The sequence below is a fragment of the Solea solea genome, chromosome 9 (assembly GCF_958295425.1).
Source record: "Solea solea chromosome 9, fSolSol10.1, whole genome shotgun sequence".
Classification (NCBI taxonomy): domain Eukaryota; kingdom Metazoa; phylum Chordata; class Actinopteri; order Pleuronectiformes; family Soleidae; genus Solea; species Solea solea.
The window spans coordinates 17,952,942-17,970,750 of NC_081142.1; the positions used below are offsets into that span (position 1 = coordinate 17,952,942).

General features: G+C 40.7%; 1 protein-coding gene across 2 annotated transcripts in view; it reads right to left on the reverse strand.

Annotated features, from left to right (window-relative positions):
• Nucleotides 1–2,512: 2,512 nt before the first annotated feature.
• The window catches only part of ddah1 (dimethylarginine dimethylaminohydrolase 1), a 68,846-nt gene continuing 53,549 nt past the window's right edge, over nucleotides 2,513–17,809 (reverse strand). For both annotated transcript variants that reach the window (XM_058638512.1, XM_058638511.1), the window contains exons 5-7: nucleotides 13,884–14,003; nucleotides 8,040–8,183; nucleotides 2,513–3,285 (exon numbers count right to left, since the gene is read on the reverse strand). In XM_058638512.1, the coding sequence (XP_058494495.1) occupies nucleotides 3,169–3,285; nucleotides 8,040–8,183; nucleotides 13,884–14,003 (381 nt within the window). In that variant the 3' untranslated portion in view covers nucleotides 2,513–3,168. The remainder of the gene's footprint in view (nucleotides 3,286–8,039; nucleotides 8,184–13,883; nucleotides 14,004–17,809) is intronic.

Here is a 17,809-nt window from a genome sequence, read left to right on the forward strand (position 1 = left end):
TTCAAAACAGAACACAGGAAAAAGTCAACTGGACAACACGACAACCAGACAAACAGGGGGAAACTCCCACCTGCTTTTATAACCTCCCATCCTGGCTGATTGTCCTCAGCTGTGGGAGAACACAGGTGCACCTAATAACTCCTGATTAACAACACAAACCCGACGCTTCCACTCTGGGTCTCTGTCCACAACAGTGACGCTTAAGTAGTTCCACAATAAACAGCTTTGCTGGCCGGCAGCTTTTCTTTTGTCCCAAGAGGAACAGCAAATAGAACCATTGTTGTCTTCTATATTCTTGTGTCACTAGGTGGCAGCAGATATCAAGATAGCGTGTCAAAAGATAATCAGAGAATAGATTTTAGCCCAGGTTTTGACATAACAAAAGTAAGAGGGATTGTAATTGAACCATAAACTGGCATTAAATTAAGTGTTTTTTCAACTTCATTTGAGACACAAAAAAAAAAAACCCACACAGCTTAGTACTAGATGTTAGTTTATTACACGATGACAAAGAAAGGCTCAATTTATGGACATGACACATATTACACTGTACTGTATGATTACTAAAACAGTTGAATGAAAGCTAATACCTGAGACAACATCATTATAACTGGAATGAGTGAGTAAATCAGGGACAGAAATATTAAGTGTTACTTGTATTTTTTATTTTTATTAAATTTATTCAATCAGTGGAAGGAAAAGGACAGTGTTACAATATCATTTTTGACGAGTGACTACTTCTGACTGCCTTCTGGAAAAACTGCACGAGAATCACAAGTGGATCCTCCGCTACTATGTTATCACCCTGCATCCAGTCATTCTCTAAAATACACAACTACAGTGTCACATTATCACAAACAGGGCCATCACAGCTACAGTGTTCTCCAGACTATACAGTACATATCTCCAGATCAGCTTAGAATTACATAATATGAGGCAACAGCACGGTAGAGCGCAAAAGCTGCGAGTGAGACAATCAAGAGAAACACAGAGGAGGTTGAAGGGAGTCAGTGTTTACTGGCGTATGAGCCTCTCCTCCCAACAGGAATTCTTTCCATGTTTAATCACTGCCCACTTGCCCATTCGCAAATGTCTATGGAGGGAGGTTGAATCACCTCCTGATGTCATTTCCTTAACCTTCACTTGCAATCACACTGAGAAACAGCACAGTTTCACTATGATAGGCCTTAACCTATAGTATATCGCGTATTTACAGTATGCATGCATTAAGTTGCCATGCAAGCGGGGCCTCAAACATGAGTGGTAAAGCCACTAAAGGCAGAGCTCACCAAACATCCTTCAAGCTCCTGCTGGCAGATGTCACTGTGTACATACGTGGTAACGCACCAGGCGGGCAGTTGTGCATGTGGAGGAGTTACGTGCACTGCTCTGCTGATATTAGATATAAGTCATTAAGACAAGGGTACTTGACAGAGGTTGCCATTTAGCGCAATCATGTTTTCTAAAGCAAACTGGCCAGAGTGTGTGGAAGAAGGGAAGCTTATGACACGAACAAAGAAGAATGGCATCCTATTTTGGTACGTGAAGGCCACCATAGTTGCCTGGCACATGAGGGAAAGGGTGTGAAGTGAGGTTGTTTGTCAGTAGGAGTGACAATCAACAACATACGTTATGCAACGATGTGAGATTACTACAGTACCTTTAGGATCATTCAGCAGGAGTTAAAGGAATACTTCACCAATTTGCATTTAGCTTTGTATTTCTAGAATAGGGCTAGTATTTTTGAAAATGTGTGCTTCCCAACCTCAGTTTCCCCTGAGTTGAGAAATATCTTCATTCTTTTCTTTGTTACGTGCCCACCAGTGACACTTGGTCCTGTTAGCGTAGCTGTTAGCAAAGATGGCGGACACTGTTTATATTCTGGGAATGAGGTCCCGTCCCCGGAGTGTGTCTAAACGGTGCGGAGTTAGCGTATTGCGAATTGTAGTTTCAAGCCTTCAAGTGTCACTGGTGGGCACGTAACAAAAAAAAGAATGAAGATATTTCTCCACTCAGGGGAAACTGAGGTTGGGGAGCACACTTTTTCAAAAATACTAGCCCTATTCTAGAAATACAAAGCTAAATGCAAATCGGTGAAGTCTTCCTTTAAGAAATCAGGTGTTCCATACAGACATTGAAAGTGTTAGCCTGGAATGAATGGGGGAAAAAAGGAAACTACACAAGCAGCTAAAGTCTCCGATGTGCGGGTCTGACACAGATAAATGAGTTTGCATCTCCACAGATAAGAAATGTTTACCAGGAGGGATGCAGACTCGCTGAAAAATGGCCCCAGATGGTTGTTGTGGAATAAATGAACAGGCCACTGTTGGTAGTTTCTCTGGATGGGAGCAGTTGTTTTTGGTCAGTCATCTACGAGGACAAGTGAGCGAGAGTCACGGAAGCGACAGCACTTTCATTGCGTTTTTGTTTGTAGGTGCCTTTGAATTAAGCACAGATGTAGGATTAAGCTAAAAGGAATCAAAGAAGCAAAATATCAACCGTGACATTAAAGTTTTCATTTCACAGCATTAGCAAGGATTTATTTCCACCCTTCTCCCACTCAGGAAAACAGTACTTGGAGAAAAAAAGACAAAGTTCCATTCGCATTACATAACCAAATACACATGAGAATCCAATCACTGTTAAAATGATGCATGTACACATTATCAACAACCTGTGTGTGTACAGTTGAACGACGACCCGCAGTGGTCACAGACTGGAAAAACGGAAACAGAGGCCACGTTTTTTTTTACTACACTGAGCTTTCATTTATGTTATTTTGTGCACACGGGATGTTTGCTCCTACTCCACTAACATCACATTTTAACAGTGTTGAGGTTTAGTTGTAAAGACTGTACTCTCAAAATGACTCAATTATGTTATCTTCTAATTTGTGGACAATAGATTCTCATCAAGAGTAAGATAAGACTAGTTTAGTACAACGTCTTCTGTCCTGTCGAGAGGAATATATTAATTTTAAATGAACTGCTTCATAATAATCACTCTTTTTTTTTTTTTTAAGACATTTTAATGTAAGTTCAGGGGGTGAGGAAATACTTGATTTCTTACTTTTAAGTACCAAGATAATTCCATTAAACCCCCTGTGAATGGGACTCAGCCTCCGCTTGGTCACCATCCACACTCAAAGACCGACCGGCGAGAGCGGCCTCAGATGCTGCCTTTCTTGTTGATGAGTATGGAGCAGCACGTGAGGGCTCCGTCCACTTTCACCTTCTCCATGTTGGACACGGGGATCAGTGTGTAGTCCTTCAACTTCTCAAACACCTGGCGGACACAAACACAGAAGAAAAAGAACAGTTGTCATCCTGGAAGTCCTTTTTGGATGAGAGGTGAAAGTTCTCCAAAGGCCTCAGGCAAGACCAGCTATTATATTTTTCGTTCACTAATTAATTCAACAGTGTCTGTTTCCCTTTAGAGGATATTTAAGTACAAAATGAGCATTTTCAACAGCTGTTTCCCCATTTTTTATTGGCTACCAGACCAAAGCGGCGATAATATCTGTTGACCAGCCAACACTGAGGTCTTTAGAAAAGGCTGGAAAAACATAACTTTTGCAATCCTGTTTATTCCTGTGTGAAATTGTAATGTTCTGTGATAAAAAAGCCCTGCAGAGCCTTCGGCACGGTTTCCTGGTTTTGCAGCAAAAATATATTTTTAAAAGATGGGAGTGAGAACTATTACGACATTCTCCAAAAAGACCCTTGTAAAGCAGTGTGTCACCCTGTGGAGAGTTTCCAGAAGGAAACCAGTGTTTTCCTACCAGACGTCCAAACCAGGATATTTTTCTCTTTAAACTCTCATTTCAACCCCGCTGTGATCCTGAGCGCGGCCTTGCGGCTCAGCCAGAGGGATCGACTAAACAAGTTCTTGTCTCATGATGCAATATGGCCGATGAAGCCTCTCTGGTGATCGAGATTGCATATTAAAAGCCGCCGTAAACACGTGCTTTAAAAAAACTCCTGATTCTTTTTTAACCAAGACATTATGTGTAACGTGGGCAGGAGCACAAATCAAAAATCAGGGCTGTGCTTGATTATTCAAAGAAAAAGTACCACAGCACCATCATCATCATCATCATCATCCTCCTCTTACTCAACACCATTACATCACCAAAAATGTGGTGTTACTGTTTCTTTTTTCCCCCCCCCAAATGTGTTGCATAATTGCTTTGAAATTGGTGACATCATCAACTGTAAGTGTTTGTGCCCTTGTCATAATATTTTCCTTATCTACTGTAGCTGTTGAAAGCAACGACCGCAGTGACTAAGAGGCTAATTTTAGGGAAAGCTGAGAGTGCTGTGTGCAAAGTCCACATATTACCATAGCGATGTTTGGCAGGTCATGTGTGGTCGAACTTGTTTGGAACAAAGGACTGCTGAAGCTGATGGGACGGTCACTGTGGCTTTATTGATCTAACTTTTTTTGAGGTGCACCATGGACACTCTTAATTGACCACTTTCATTGTGAGAGTGAATGGTTGTTTGTCTCTATGTGTCCCTGTGATAGACTGGCGGTGTGTCCACGGTGCGACCCCGCCTATCGCCCTATGTCAGCTGGGATTGGCACAGCCCCCCCCGCGACCCTCATGTGGAGGGAGGAGATTGAGAAGATGGATGGATGGATCAAACACCTGGTAACTGCCAATTGGAGTCTTGTTGACACTGACTACATAACAACTGAATCACACTTTGCTGAGTAACAGCTACGCCGGTGAATAATTCTGAATAAAAAAGATGGTTTGTTTTTTTATCACAGATTTTCTCCCCCCCCCCCCCCCCCCATGACAACTTTATTTATATGGATACGATCAGATAAAGTGAGTGAGTGTGCCTGACTGATGCTGGAAAACTGTTTGAATTTTAAAAGGAAAGTTAGCATTTGAAAACAAAGAGCAACCAATGAAAATGTTCCCTGTAGAGCGAAGCAGTGATCTATTGCCATGGGAATAGGGTTGCCAACTTCCTGATAAGACAATCTGTCATGGTTTTGCACTGACTTGAAAAAGTCAAATTGTGCTCCTTATCTGTTGAGTACACAACGCGTGTTTTATCTTACATTACGGAACATATCGTTATTTTTAAGGAACGTTTGGCAAACCCACATCAGGAATTTGTAAGAGTTTGAACTTCTAATGGACCAATAGACAAACTGAGGAACATAGAAAAGTTCTATTTATTGCATGTTCAGGAAGAGAGGTTGGTGTTTTGTTTGACTACATCAAAACAACATCATTAAATCCTCAGCTGTTTATAGCAGCCTCACCTCCAAGGTGTCTCTTTATGTGATCATTTCTTATTACTGTGGTTCAGATTTACATATTTGCCCCCGTCTCCCGCCAGTGCAACACCAATCCTCTCTCGTGACACCCTGCCCTTGTTAATGTGCACCCCTTATGTAAATAAAGAGTGACATAATGTAAAGAGACGAGGACAGACTATGTTTAGAGTCGGAAGGTCTCGCAGATCGTCTCTGTGGTAAATATCTACATATCACTGAAAGGAAAAAGCAATGGGTTCCCTTAGGAAACATGCCCCAACCAGGATGTACTGTACAAGACGGCCTGGTCTTGCTATTTTAGTACTTATGTTATGTCTTGGGTTATTAATTTTTTTTTCCACTTTCTTGAAGCTACAATTTCTTAAACACAGGTTTGAGACCAGACCTGGGTTCAAGGCCAATATCTGGTGGGTTTGAATGTTATGGAAGGAAACTAGATCATAGAGAAAACATAGATTTCTCAAATATTGCACCACACGGGCCATTAGACGGCGCTATCAAGGCAGGAAGCACGAGATACACAAATACATTTATTATGGTGAAAGTTATATTCCTCCAGTTAATCTCCCTGGAAAAAAAAGAGCCTCCTCCAAGGATGTAAGTCCAAAGACGCATAATTTTGTGAATTCTTCCTTCTAAAAATAGCTGGCGGAGGTTGGGGTTTTAACCACAGAGTACATTTTGAGGTCTGGGAACTGTCTCTGCAGAGTGCTGGGTTTGATCCTGTGAGAATCCTTGTGACTTGTTGTGATGTGAGGTAACCCCAAGGCATCTAAATAATAAGGCGACTGCTCAGCTTTTCCAAAACCCAAATGAGACAATAACATGTCATTCACGTCAAGCTGCAGTGAAATATAGATCATGTAGGTGTTTTCATGTACAGTACAGTTTGTCCCCGAATGTCGGAACACATAAGAAAGTAATGGTTGCGCTGTTTGTGTGTTCGTGCAGTGGCAGTGAATGCTGTGAGACACTGATGGAGGTGAGATCAGCCCCGTGCACTGAACTGGTACACAACAGGGGTAGTAGTTGTTGAGACAGCACCCAGGGCAACAAACACTGCAGCCTTTCTCCTAAACTACATTTTTATTTTAAAGCTTTTCCTTCAGGAGCTCCTGAGATCGTGCCAACATGGCAGCAATCACTGCAGAAAGACATTTTATGTCCTGCAACGAGCTATTTTAACTTCCTCTGGATTGTTTGTCAGGGAAGAAAAAATAAAAGCATTTGGCACTTTGCTTTTATTGGGCAGAAAACAGTACAGACCAAAACCACCAGGCCAAAAGGACATTTACAAAAACGTAAAAAAATATAAAGCTGAGCGAGATACGCTTTAAAAAGTCTACTTTGTATATTTTTGCGAGCCATTTTAGAACTGTTGCATAACTTATTTATACTGGGTTTTATTTTTACCAATTTGCACAACAGTGCACTGTGCATTTATTTATATTTACCGTTGCACCATTTCCACTGACATTGAACAGCTTTCAGTGACTTAGTCTTATTTATACTATATATTTTACATTGTTATATTTCTATTTATGATATATTTTACTATTGGTGATACTATTATGCTGACTATTATCATACTATTATATTTTACTATTGTTGAGCATCTAAAAGAGAGCCGAAACTCTGTTGCAATGTAGAAGTGTGTGCTTTGCAATGACAGTAAAGTCTATTCTATTCTAAAACTGTAGTGCATATATACAGTATTTTAAATATAGGGCCCATTAGATTCAACCCATTTTCAAATGTGTTCACACAATGTCAATTAAGCCTATCAGATCCACACTTCTCTCTCTGTGTTTCTCAGTATCCTGCCATGTTTAGATCTCATGTGCTGCGGCAACATCCCTGTGCTGCACACAGGAAGTGATTCGTTTTGTGTCAAGTCAGATGGAAGCATCAGCAAACTAAATCGTTTCTAGTGCTCAAATAAACGCTCATACAACAGTTTAACCGGATAAACACTCAATAAACACCAGTCGCTCATGCTCTGCCGCTGTATATACACAAAAGCTCCCTCAGTCAGGTATGATAGTACTGCTTGTTTGGACACAGCTTACAACTAATGTTCCATCAGTTCTGTTCATGGCGACCAAAGAGAGACAGAAAAACATCAACGACAAAAATCACCACAAGTTACACACAGCAGCTTTAAACCTGCAATAATGGATTTGGTTAGGATACGTACCATTTTCTTTTTATGGGAAACTGTGGTACATTTACACGTCTTGCAGAGATGGCACATTACCTCTCATTTTGAATACCCCGATTACCTTCACCTGATGTGTGTAAATATAAGTGTGGGTCTGCTCTTTCTCCACAGGGAAATATGTGGCTCTGTTTATGTACAGGTACAACGTTTTTAGTTGTTTCTTATAACGAACTACTCTGCAGTCGGAGCCATGTTCAGAAAAGGTCAGTTCACATCAACTGCAAGTCCCTTTGTCAGAAACCCAGCCTGCACTGTGGTTAACCTGCAGTGGTCTGTGTAAAACAACCACGTAGCTTAATGTTGCCCTCTGCTGCCAGTTGTTTTTCTCTGAGGTCTGGAGAGGATGAAAAGCAACAAAAGTCAGTGCTCTTTAAATCGAAGCCACTAAAACCAGTGCTGCTGACCGGACTGTGTTTCTTCCTGCCAAAGGTGTAACCCCAGGATTGTAAATGGACGTGTGGCTGTGAGTGTGGGAGATGAATTACTGTGTCTGTGGACGTGAAAATGAGCAGGACGTTACCTTGAAACTCTCCGGATACTGCTCTGCTGTGCAGTGCAGTAGCACGTGTCCCTTATCAGGCAGGTTCATGTAGATGCAGTTGGCCGCGAAGTCATCGGGCACCGTCAGTTTGTCGTAGCAATGGTCACTCATTTGCTGCATGATCTACGCACAGAGACACGAGGCAAGGTAAAGAAATGCACAGAGAGAGACAGAGAGAGAGAGTCCACAGGGATTTCTTTTTTGGAGAGACAGACAAAAAAAGCATTTATTCAGACTATCAGACACTTTGAGTCAGAAGCAAAGCCACAATACCGAAGGCAGCACGACATCGTTCTGACGGCCAAACCACACTCGGGGCCTGGGGGGCCTTAATGGAGAACACAGGAGCAGACAGACATTCTTTCTCTGCAGATGTCATGATATTTATGTAATCTGAAAGGGTTGAAGGTGGGATGAGAGGTGGGGGGGGGGGGGGGGAAGAGAGGCCAAGAAGTCGCTCGTGTTGCCAAGTGGAAGTTGGTGTGGGGGGAGGGGGGGAGGGGGGGGTCAGGATGTTATGACCAGAGAGGAGGCAGGTGCCTCTTAATGTTTATGAGCTGAACATCTGTGGACGGATACCTCAGAGCTGATAAGGGGAGGAGAGGGGAGGACAGGAGCAAGTTAAAAAAGAATGCAGCGTCAACAGTTCGGCCATGCTGCTCCTGTTTCTGTCATCAGAGTGGTTTTTGCTTATGATGAGCAGTCAAACAGGTCGTTAGAAAAGTCAACATCATGACAAAAAAAAAAAAGAGAATTATAGGTTCTGCTCACAGAAAAGTCCAAAACGCGAAACTGTGTGACGTCAGCGTGATGCACGTTATCTGGGGTTTTTCGTGAGCACAGTGGATTTTATAAGAAAAGATGTTTTCACTTCACTTCCCACTGACTGTGGCTGCTGAAATGTGTGAGATGGAGGCTTTTCATTGTGAACTTTAAGTTATATAAATATGAATTACTTATAACAAGCCGAATGTACTCACACTACTACTGTAAATGTGTTATTGTCTCATAAATAGCAGCTTTATACCAGTTGATTCAGCTCAACAGCAAATGTGCCGCTCTAAATTCTTTGTTTGTGGCTTCCATGGGAGAATCTATTCGGCACAAAGGAAGCGACACGTTTTATGTTGCTGGCAGCTCCAGCTGTGCTTAGTTGGAATAAATATTCAGGAACAATTGTGGTGGTTAGTAAAGGCAGTAAATCCCATCATTGAATGAAGCAAAAAAGCTGAACAGGCTGTCACATGGGTTAGGGTTAGTGATCGCTGCGTGGTGAAGAGCACCGGCATCACAGCAATACAGCTAAAAATGTTCTAAACAAAGACTGGAAAAGGAAATCAAATCGGTTTTAGGGTGACATTCAAATCACCAGGCCCTGAAAACGACTCAGAGAGCAGCTGAGTTGCGTGTTGCACACACTGTGTGTGAATATTATGTGTACATGCCACGTGTGCGTGACAGACACATTCCCAGGTCACTTATGGGTGGCTGACATGATCGCAGATGGCAAACACTGTCTGTTTGTTTGACACAGGGGGGATTAAGAGCGGTAGGGGGGAGTTAAAAACTTCAAAAATCACATACTTTTCTCAGTATATAAAACATCTCTCTCACTCTCTCAGTAAAACAGAGAGGAAAATATAGAAGGTATATAAAGCAACATTCTCATCATTTAATGACATAAAGGCTTAAAATAAATCCTCCTCACACGTGGAACAGATGTTTTTTTGTTCACTGTCAATGAGTACAACAGTTCAATTAAAGGTAAAATGACTGCAGGTCTATGCATCATTTCAAAATGTCAAGTTTTAAGCAGTTCCGATCAGGTTAGGGTTAAACAGATAAAATGTGTGACTCTTTATCATATTCTCATGAGCAACAGAAGCCCAATTCTCTACACAGTCATCGTGGCCCTTGGCCAAGCAAAAACCTGCCTCCGGACCGTGGCGCAAGTCCAGTTAATACACAGAGTGGTAAGTAGGCAGCTGCTTGTTCTTGGCCAGAGTTTCTTAAACAAAATATTAACTGGAACTAATAACATCCCCGGTGGGAAATGACAATCTCAACCATTTAACAAAAACACAGGCAATTTCCTGGACACGCATCAACATAACCTGGGTTTTTGGCTCTTGCTAAGAATATCCATAATCCTCATTTTAGGGTAATATTTCCCGGGAGGGCTATAAACATTTTACAGTACTTCTTTCCAGTGATGAACCGCAGCAGCGTGTACAAGACATACCCGTCTTCTGGCTGATTCCATATCTGGAGGGGGAAAAGAGTCGGACACTGCTTCCTGTTGTTTGTTATAGTTTCCAGATACATGTTTACTCTGGAATTCAGTCTATACAGACCGTTGAATATTGCACCCTGCGATATCTAAAAATATCCGAAAACTGACTTGGATGGAAGGAAAAGGGGAAAGGGGAGGAGAGGACACAGAACATGTCTCATGATTCTAAAAATAAGGGAACATATTTCTCACGTTCTCCCTTATTAATTTAGGGCTAAATAAGTCTACAATAAGAGACCAGATGCTAAAACATCTGATAAATAAATGTTATCAGCTGCTGAATCAGGAACTGATAAAAAAATAACTAAACAAGTGCTCAAAGGCCATATTGATCTTTTCCTGACAGCTGCTTTCCAATGAACAACCTTATTGTAAATTAGCAAATGTGGTAGACGTGATGACCCAGTTAAACATTAGTAAAATGCATGCCTATGTTAGGAATAAAAAATATTAAAAATACATCATTGGAGCTAGTGAGGCAGCTCCAAATATTAAGGAAAATTATCTCTTGTTTCTCCACGTGATCATGGAACTGACATCACACATATTTTATTGTTTCCTGCAAAGTGGTCACGTACACTGGAAAGTCTGAGATATAATTACACAACAGTAAACTGTAATTTGTATTCAAATTAGGAGTTGGGAAAGTTAGGAAGAAACAAACAGCAGAGACCCATAATCTTTAACCAAAGATGTCGCATCACTGCTCAAAGGCCACACATGGCTTTTTACTGATATTAAAACATCACATCTTGATAGTCCGTCATTAAATAATTATGTGAACTTCCTAATCCTGCCACCTCATTATCTCAAAAATAGCTCACGCGGCGTGTAAACATCTTTGAGGTGAAGATGGAATTCTGACCAGAAAAGAGTTATGACTTCATGAATCAAACAGGGCGGAGTTAAAAAGAGGCAACGAGCAGAGTCAGTGCTACGTCATCATGTGTCCATGATGGGAGCGGTGTGTGACGGAACAGGGAGTGGGTGATGCATCCGCTGACATGGGAGGAGATATCTCAGGGATGATGAAATTATGAGATGCTTGGCAGTGGCAGTGGAAGATGGATGACCAAGTCCATGAGGTCAGCGTGTATTTTCGTCCTCGAGAGAGAGCTAAACGCAGACCAAGAGACAACACCTAATCCACAAGTAGGAATATGTGTGAGGTTATAGGAATCCACTGAGACATAGTAGACCTTTATGGAATTAGATTTGTGTCATTAACAACACTTGTTCTTTGCGCTCCCTGATTTGTTCTTTGTGTCAAACCTGGAAATGATGATGTTCTCCAATTGTTTTTGTCCACAAACCAAAATGATTCACTTTTAATGATTTCTTTGTAATAAGGAGCAAATAAATGAAAACAATCAGAAATCTTGTTTTAGTCATGAAAAAAGCTTCAAACCGATGAATCGATTATCAAAGTAGTTAATAATCGATTCATCGAGTAATTGTTTCAGCTCTAATTGTAAGTATCTAACGTTTGTCAGATTATAGACGTTGTCCGTTGATACTTCTAATTATTTTGTCGGATGTCGATGGGGGAAACTTGGGGACAGAGTTCCAGACGGACAGCGACTCCAGGCCTGTGACTACTTCCGGTCCATTGAGCTGTCGTTTCAAAACCCAGTAGCCAATCAGCAAGCAGCTTCCTAAGGGCCGCCCATGGTCAGAAACAACCAAATCAGGGAGCGCAAAGAACAAGTGTATTTTCAAACAAAAAAATTACATTTTTTGAATGATTAAATCAATATTTGCTTCTTGAAAAGTGTTCGCAAATATTGACACAAATCTACTTCCATAGACCTTCTCCTGTTTTCACGAACTCAAATAAAATCACGTTATCTCATAGAGTTTCGTCAGCTCCTCCTCTCATCGAAGTGAATTTTCTCACAGCAACAAAATAAAGTTGCCCGAAGATAAACTCAATTAGTCAGGCTCCAAACTTTAATTGGAACTACGTGTCTTTGTCCACGGGTACACTGCAACGAGACCTCTATACCACATCTAAAAACAAGCACTTTGAATGCATTAACGCAGTGTTCGTAGGTTCTCCCCTCCCACCACAAAAAGAACATTACCTAATAACAAATCCAAGGTCGTAAAAATCCCTTTACAACAACACCTAATTGCAGCAAGAGTGGGTGAAGTGAACCATAATTATGAAAAGCTGTCATTAAGTCGCACAAACAGTCACTCCGAGCTCTTGCACCTAATTATTGGAAGGATCGAAGAAGCATGAATCTTAACGAGTTGTTGCCGGGGATATAAAATGAATTAGCGGTTGTTTATTTATAGACTATAGAGTTGCTGTATGTGCACGTCAGTAATGCAAACAGTCATAAAGTCGGACCTGGTGCTTTTCTTAAGTATTTGTTTTACCTCATGAGGACGTGCTGTCCTGTGCTGATGGTTTTAAAACGCCCCTGAGATGCAAGAGTTTTGGCTTTCACTTTTCTCAAAGTAACAGTGGACCAGTAGGGGGAGATAACACGCTGGCAGGCAAGTCTATGTGTGTGTTTGTGACATCATTCATATATAATTAGAATCTCCGCATCTGTGTCATTAAGAATTTGGGAATTATAAGAATGATGCGATCAGAAGGATGGGATCATTCGTCTCTGTTAGGTGTCTGATCTTCCTGCTGTCCTTAATCATCCTTTGGGGGTTTCCACTGATGCAGTGAAGCTTGATCGATTCGGGAGCTTTCCTCCACTAACGAGCTTGAGCTGTTTAATGGAAGAACACTGCGTCTGTAATTGAGGATGGAGGGCGAGCGCCAGAGAACAATCCCCCCGCAGATTAGCTGGGAATATGAACGATTGAGGCAGGATTAAGGCGAAAAGGTGGTTTCACTGTGCTTACAGCCGTCGAGCTGTAAGTAAAAGGAGTCTGTTCTAAATCAGCATGTGTAACGTCTTGTCTTGTGGTATTATTCTTGCGGAATACTTTAAAGAATGAGAGGTTTCTACCCAAGCTGGCTGGATTGTGCCAAGTATCAATCAAAAAATGAAAAATTAAAAAAAAAGATTTGTGGTTGTATGACTCTGCCAAGTTGCAGCCTATATCAATGAAGATTCATATATTATCTGCAGTAAATACCTATTCATTTTAGCGCTAATTGTATTTGTCGAGCGATAAGTCTTAGTTACCTTGTAGATACAAAGACATTTGTATGAAATGTTGGTGATTAGTGTATGAATTCTTGGCCAAAATGCGTTTTTTGTTGTTGTTTTTTTAGCTCGCGTTGATCTTGACCCTCGACCACCAAGATCAGATTAATTCATCACAGAATCTAAGTGAACACTTGTGCCGAATTTTGAAGGAATCATCTCGATGCCTCCAGCCACAGCTGTCACCAGCACGCAGGCATAAGTAGGAATCCACTGCTTCAACGTGCGTCATAGTAATGAAAACAACGCCACGACATTGATTCACTGGGTTTCCATGGCTACGGCTTAGGAAAGCAATGCAGGCGGATGACACGTCTACTGAACGCACAACGCACACATAGACAAACAACATACTTTGAGAGCTTTTTGTGCTGGTTCACTGGAGCCGATGACAATAAGGCCGGGTCCCCCCATACTGCAGAAGCTTTTCAGGTGCAGCGAAGCCAGCACAGGCACGGTGGACACAGCGTAGTCCTGCAAAACACGATACAGAGAGGTGATGGAAGAGTGAGTAGCATTAGATTCATTCACTTACATGTAAGTACAGGTAATTAAAATGCTTTCAATTAAGGGCACGGCACGAAAATAGGCCCGTACAACTGTGAGCTATCAAGCTTTCACATTGATCCAAATGTGGGTGAACATGAGTATTAAATTGAGCATCGTGTGTCATCAGAGATTAAAGGAACATGATCGTGCAGCCACAAAATGAATTTTCATTTGTGAGCTGCAAATTGTTGCGCCACCCACCCCAAAAAAGCGAGCTGCTAAGCATCACAGTGTTATCTAATCTAAAAAGCCTCACCACTCCTCTCAAAAATATCTCCTCCAGAGGGGAGAAGACAACGTGATACGGATATAACCGACATGTGATAAGTCTCCGCTGCTCCTCTCATGCGGAAAACACTTTCACTTTCAATCTCTGCCTGAGATTCTGACACACCAAATTAACCAAATAGGCTCAATTATAATAAACATATAACACGGTACAAATGTTTTGAGTTGGTAATGCAAGATTAAAAAAAAAAAAAAAAAGATTTGTGGTTGTATCACTCATGACTTCATATATTATCTGCAGTAAGTACCTATTAATGTTGTACGTAAGTGGTAATTGTATTTGTAGAGAAATAAATCTCAGTGACCTTGTAGATACAAAGACGTTTGTACGAAATGTTGATAATTAGTGTATGAATTCTTGGACAAAATGTGTTTTGAGTTGATAATGCAGTTAAATACCATTAAATACACATTTCCAAGTAATCCAATTCACCTAGGACATTCTTTGTCACCTGTGACACTCTTCATAAATGCTGGGATTTGTTGTATTTTAATGAAAAGAATAAATAAATAAATAAATAAATAAAGAGCAAGTGCAGTGGTTTGTGCTGTACTATTGGATGGTGTCTCAAGTGTCGTGGGCAGTTCAGGGGCAGAGTGGAGGATGATGAGATTGCACACTAACTTATGGGAGTCTGAACTGTATGGTGGAAGGCTTGCGAGGCTTGTCATAGCTGCAGAAGGTGGCCTGCCACCTATTGTCATCAGACGTGTTATAAAACAGAGGTTTAGCAGCACTTGGTAACAGTTTTTGTGAAACCAGATCTGAGCTACTGACTGGGGATCTATGTGTGTTTAAAATCCAGAGGCTACAAAATAATCCCTAATGCAAAAAAAACCAAAGAGAAGCAATCTCAAATCCAAAAAGACCAAAGCGTCACAGCTCTGATGTTGTCTCTGTCGTTTCTCATAATCAGAGGATGATTGATGATGACATGCAGTATCCAGTTTAGTGCAAGATATAATCATAATGATTATAAAGCTGATTTTGAACAAATAAAAACAAACCCAAGGTTACTTTAGTATTCATTTCACTGCCATTTGCCACCTTAAAGCTAATTGATTAAGGTTTTAATTACAGTATGTGACTCAGTTGGTGACGCGATATAAGCCTTTTAGGGATTAAATAAACCACAATCTTTCTCATAATGCTTATAAACCTTAACGTGACACCGTAGCCTTTAATCTTATTATTTTATTATTTTAAGACCATTCTGAATCAATTTATCATGGCTTTTTGAACCTAACTTGATATCTGTCTGTTTTGTTTATCACTAAGTTGCGTTTTTTATGGTTCATTAAACTCTACGGTGTGATTTTCCATCACGACACCCTCTCGTGACAAATAGCGTTGACGGTACATTTCAAGTCAAAATTTGCATGGCATCATTAGCAATAAGTGATTGATTTTTGTGCATGGAAAACAAAATAGCCCTTTAAATGTCATCATGCAAATAACTCAAATCCTTGTCTTGAAACAGAAGGACACCTGGGGATTATTTAAGTTAAGCTTTCTTCATTTCTTTCACATTTACAGGACATTAATTCTGTGTAACATCAGATGTTCAAGTTGCATTTTTCTCTTAGCAGGCTGACAGGCAGCCACACGGTGTACTTAAAAAGCCTTAAAAAAAACCTTAAGAGTCTTATTGGTGTAAATTAGGAGTCAGCAACTTTGAGCTCTAACGGAGAAGAAGTGGGACAACCTCAAAGTCACTTCCTGAATAAACTGATTCTATCAACAGCAGAAATGACTCTGACCTGTGCACGGACCGTAAAGAAACGAGCGGCAACATCTGCAGGCAGTTGTACAGTGCTAAACAAACCTGGCAACAAAATGACCGTTCATTTGATAATGAAAGGAAAAAACAACAGTGACAAGAGGGAACTGATCTGATAAGAGAACGGAAAAAACAATAATGGACACTCATGTGAATTTCCCGTGTTTCTTTTTGCCAGAAATGCATCATTAAGTCCTGTCTTATCAAAGATAACAGAAAACACAGAGGAATCCATGATGAGGAATTTGAATCAGATACACATGGGATGGAAGATGGAAGCACTACAATAAAGCCTTTCAGGTCGCAGTCATGTGCTGAACTCTTGGTGCCATGACCCACCTCTGAACTCTCTGACTGCAAATAGAAAAGTGGCACACAGTAGTTTACAGTATAAAGGTCTGCACATTAATAAGAGTGAACAGATTTGAGAGGGATCAGACTGTTGCTGTGACCCGCATTGTTGACTTCATGCTTGAATCCCCCTGAGGACAAACTGTCATGGAATATTCTTCTGAACATTTCCCTCTGTGTCATATGGTGGTGGAGATCACTGAGCTCACTTGTGGTTATCATGGTCAGGCCACAGTGCAGGGATATTAGTCAGAAAGGAAAATATGGTGAAACCATTTCCAATACAAAATCCTTTGACATTAACAGAGGCAGAAGAGAAGCATAGACTGGGCTTATACACTTACTGATGACTGACCTTGAAGGATAAGGCTGATTAATATTGTTTTGTACTATTAACAAAACCAGCAAAGGATTATTGTGCCTCTGAGTTTGTTATTTTCTGCCTCAAGTCAACTGAAACATTCAGTATATGGTAAAAAAAAAAAAAAAAAAACTTTTAAATGCTGTTAAAAACTCAACTACAGTAGCTTCGTCCTGTAAAGCCATGCACATGTTTACGTGTCTTCAGAGGAGAAGGGAGAGAATCTCCTCTTGTGGGCTGCAGCTGAACCTTCTCTGCTCCAAGTGGAGCCTCAGGCGCTGTTATTTTTACACTACACAGTGCCCATTTTTAATTTATGAATTTAAATGCTTTCTTTACCTAATTGTTCAAACCCTGCTTCATTTTAAACAGTCTTAGTAGACCTTTGATGCCTTCAACACCTGCGACTCTTTGTCTCTCTTTGTCTTCTTATAACTCGTGCAGACACACTTTCTACTCCTCTTTCTTTCTGCACACACACACACAATGGACACATCTGTACAGTCAGACTTGTTCTTTAGTGCAATCAAAGACACAATTAACACTTCACTGCATGTTACTAAAAGTGGAGGACCTACAGAGGAATGCAGTGATTTTGCAATTTCATTGGAGTACAGTGACAATTGACTGGAGCAGGGTATTAATACCAGAATATAAAGTGTATATATAAGGTAATATAGGTATAGTAACAATCAGCTAAAATATACAGGGGTATGATTTTTTGTCCATATTGCTCAGTCAAAACTAAAATCATCATAAAATTGACATTGCACAGAACTTTTGAGGCACAGACACAACAGTCATACTTTCAAGGGATAAAAAAAAAAAAAACCTAATCTATCTGCAACAAAATAACCCACAGTCACATCAGGACGCAATGTCGATTGTTCCGACTTAAACTGATTATAATTCTGTCATTCAAACACGGATTATTGGATGAAAGAAACATT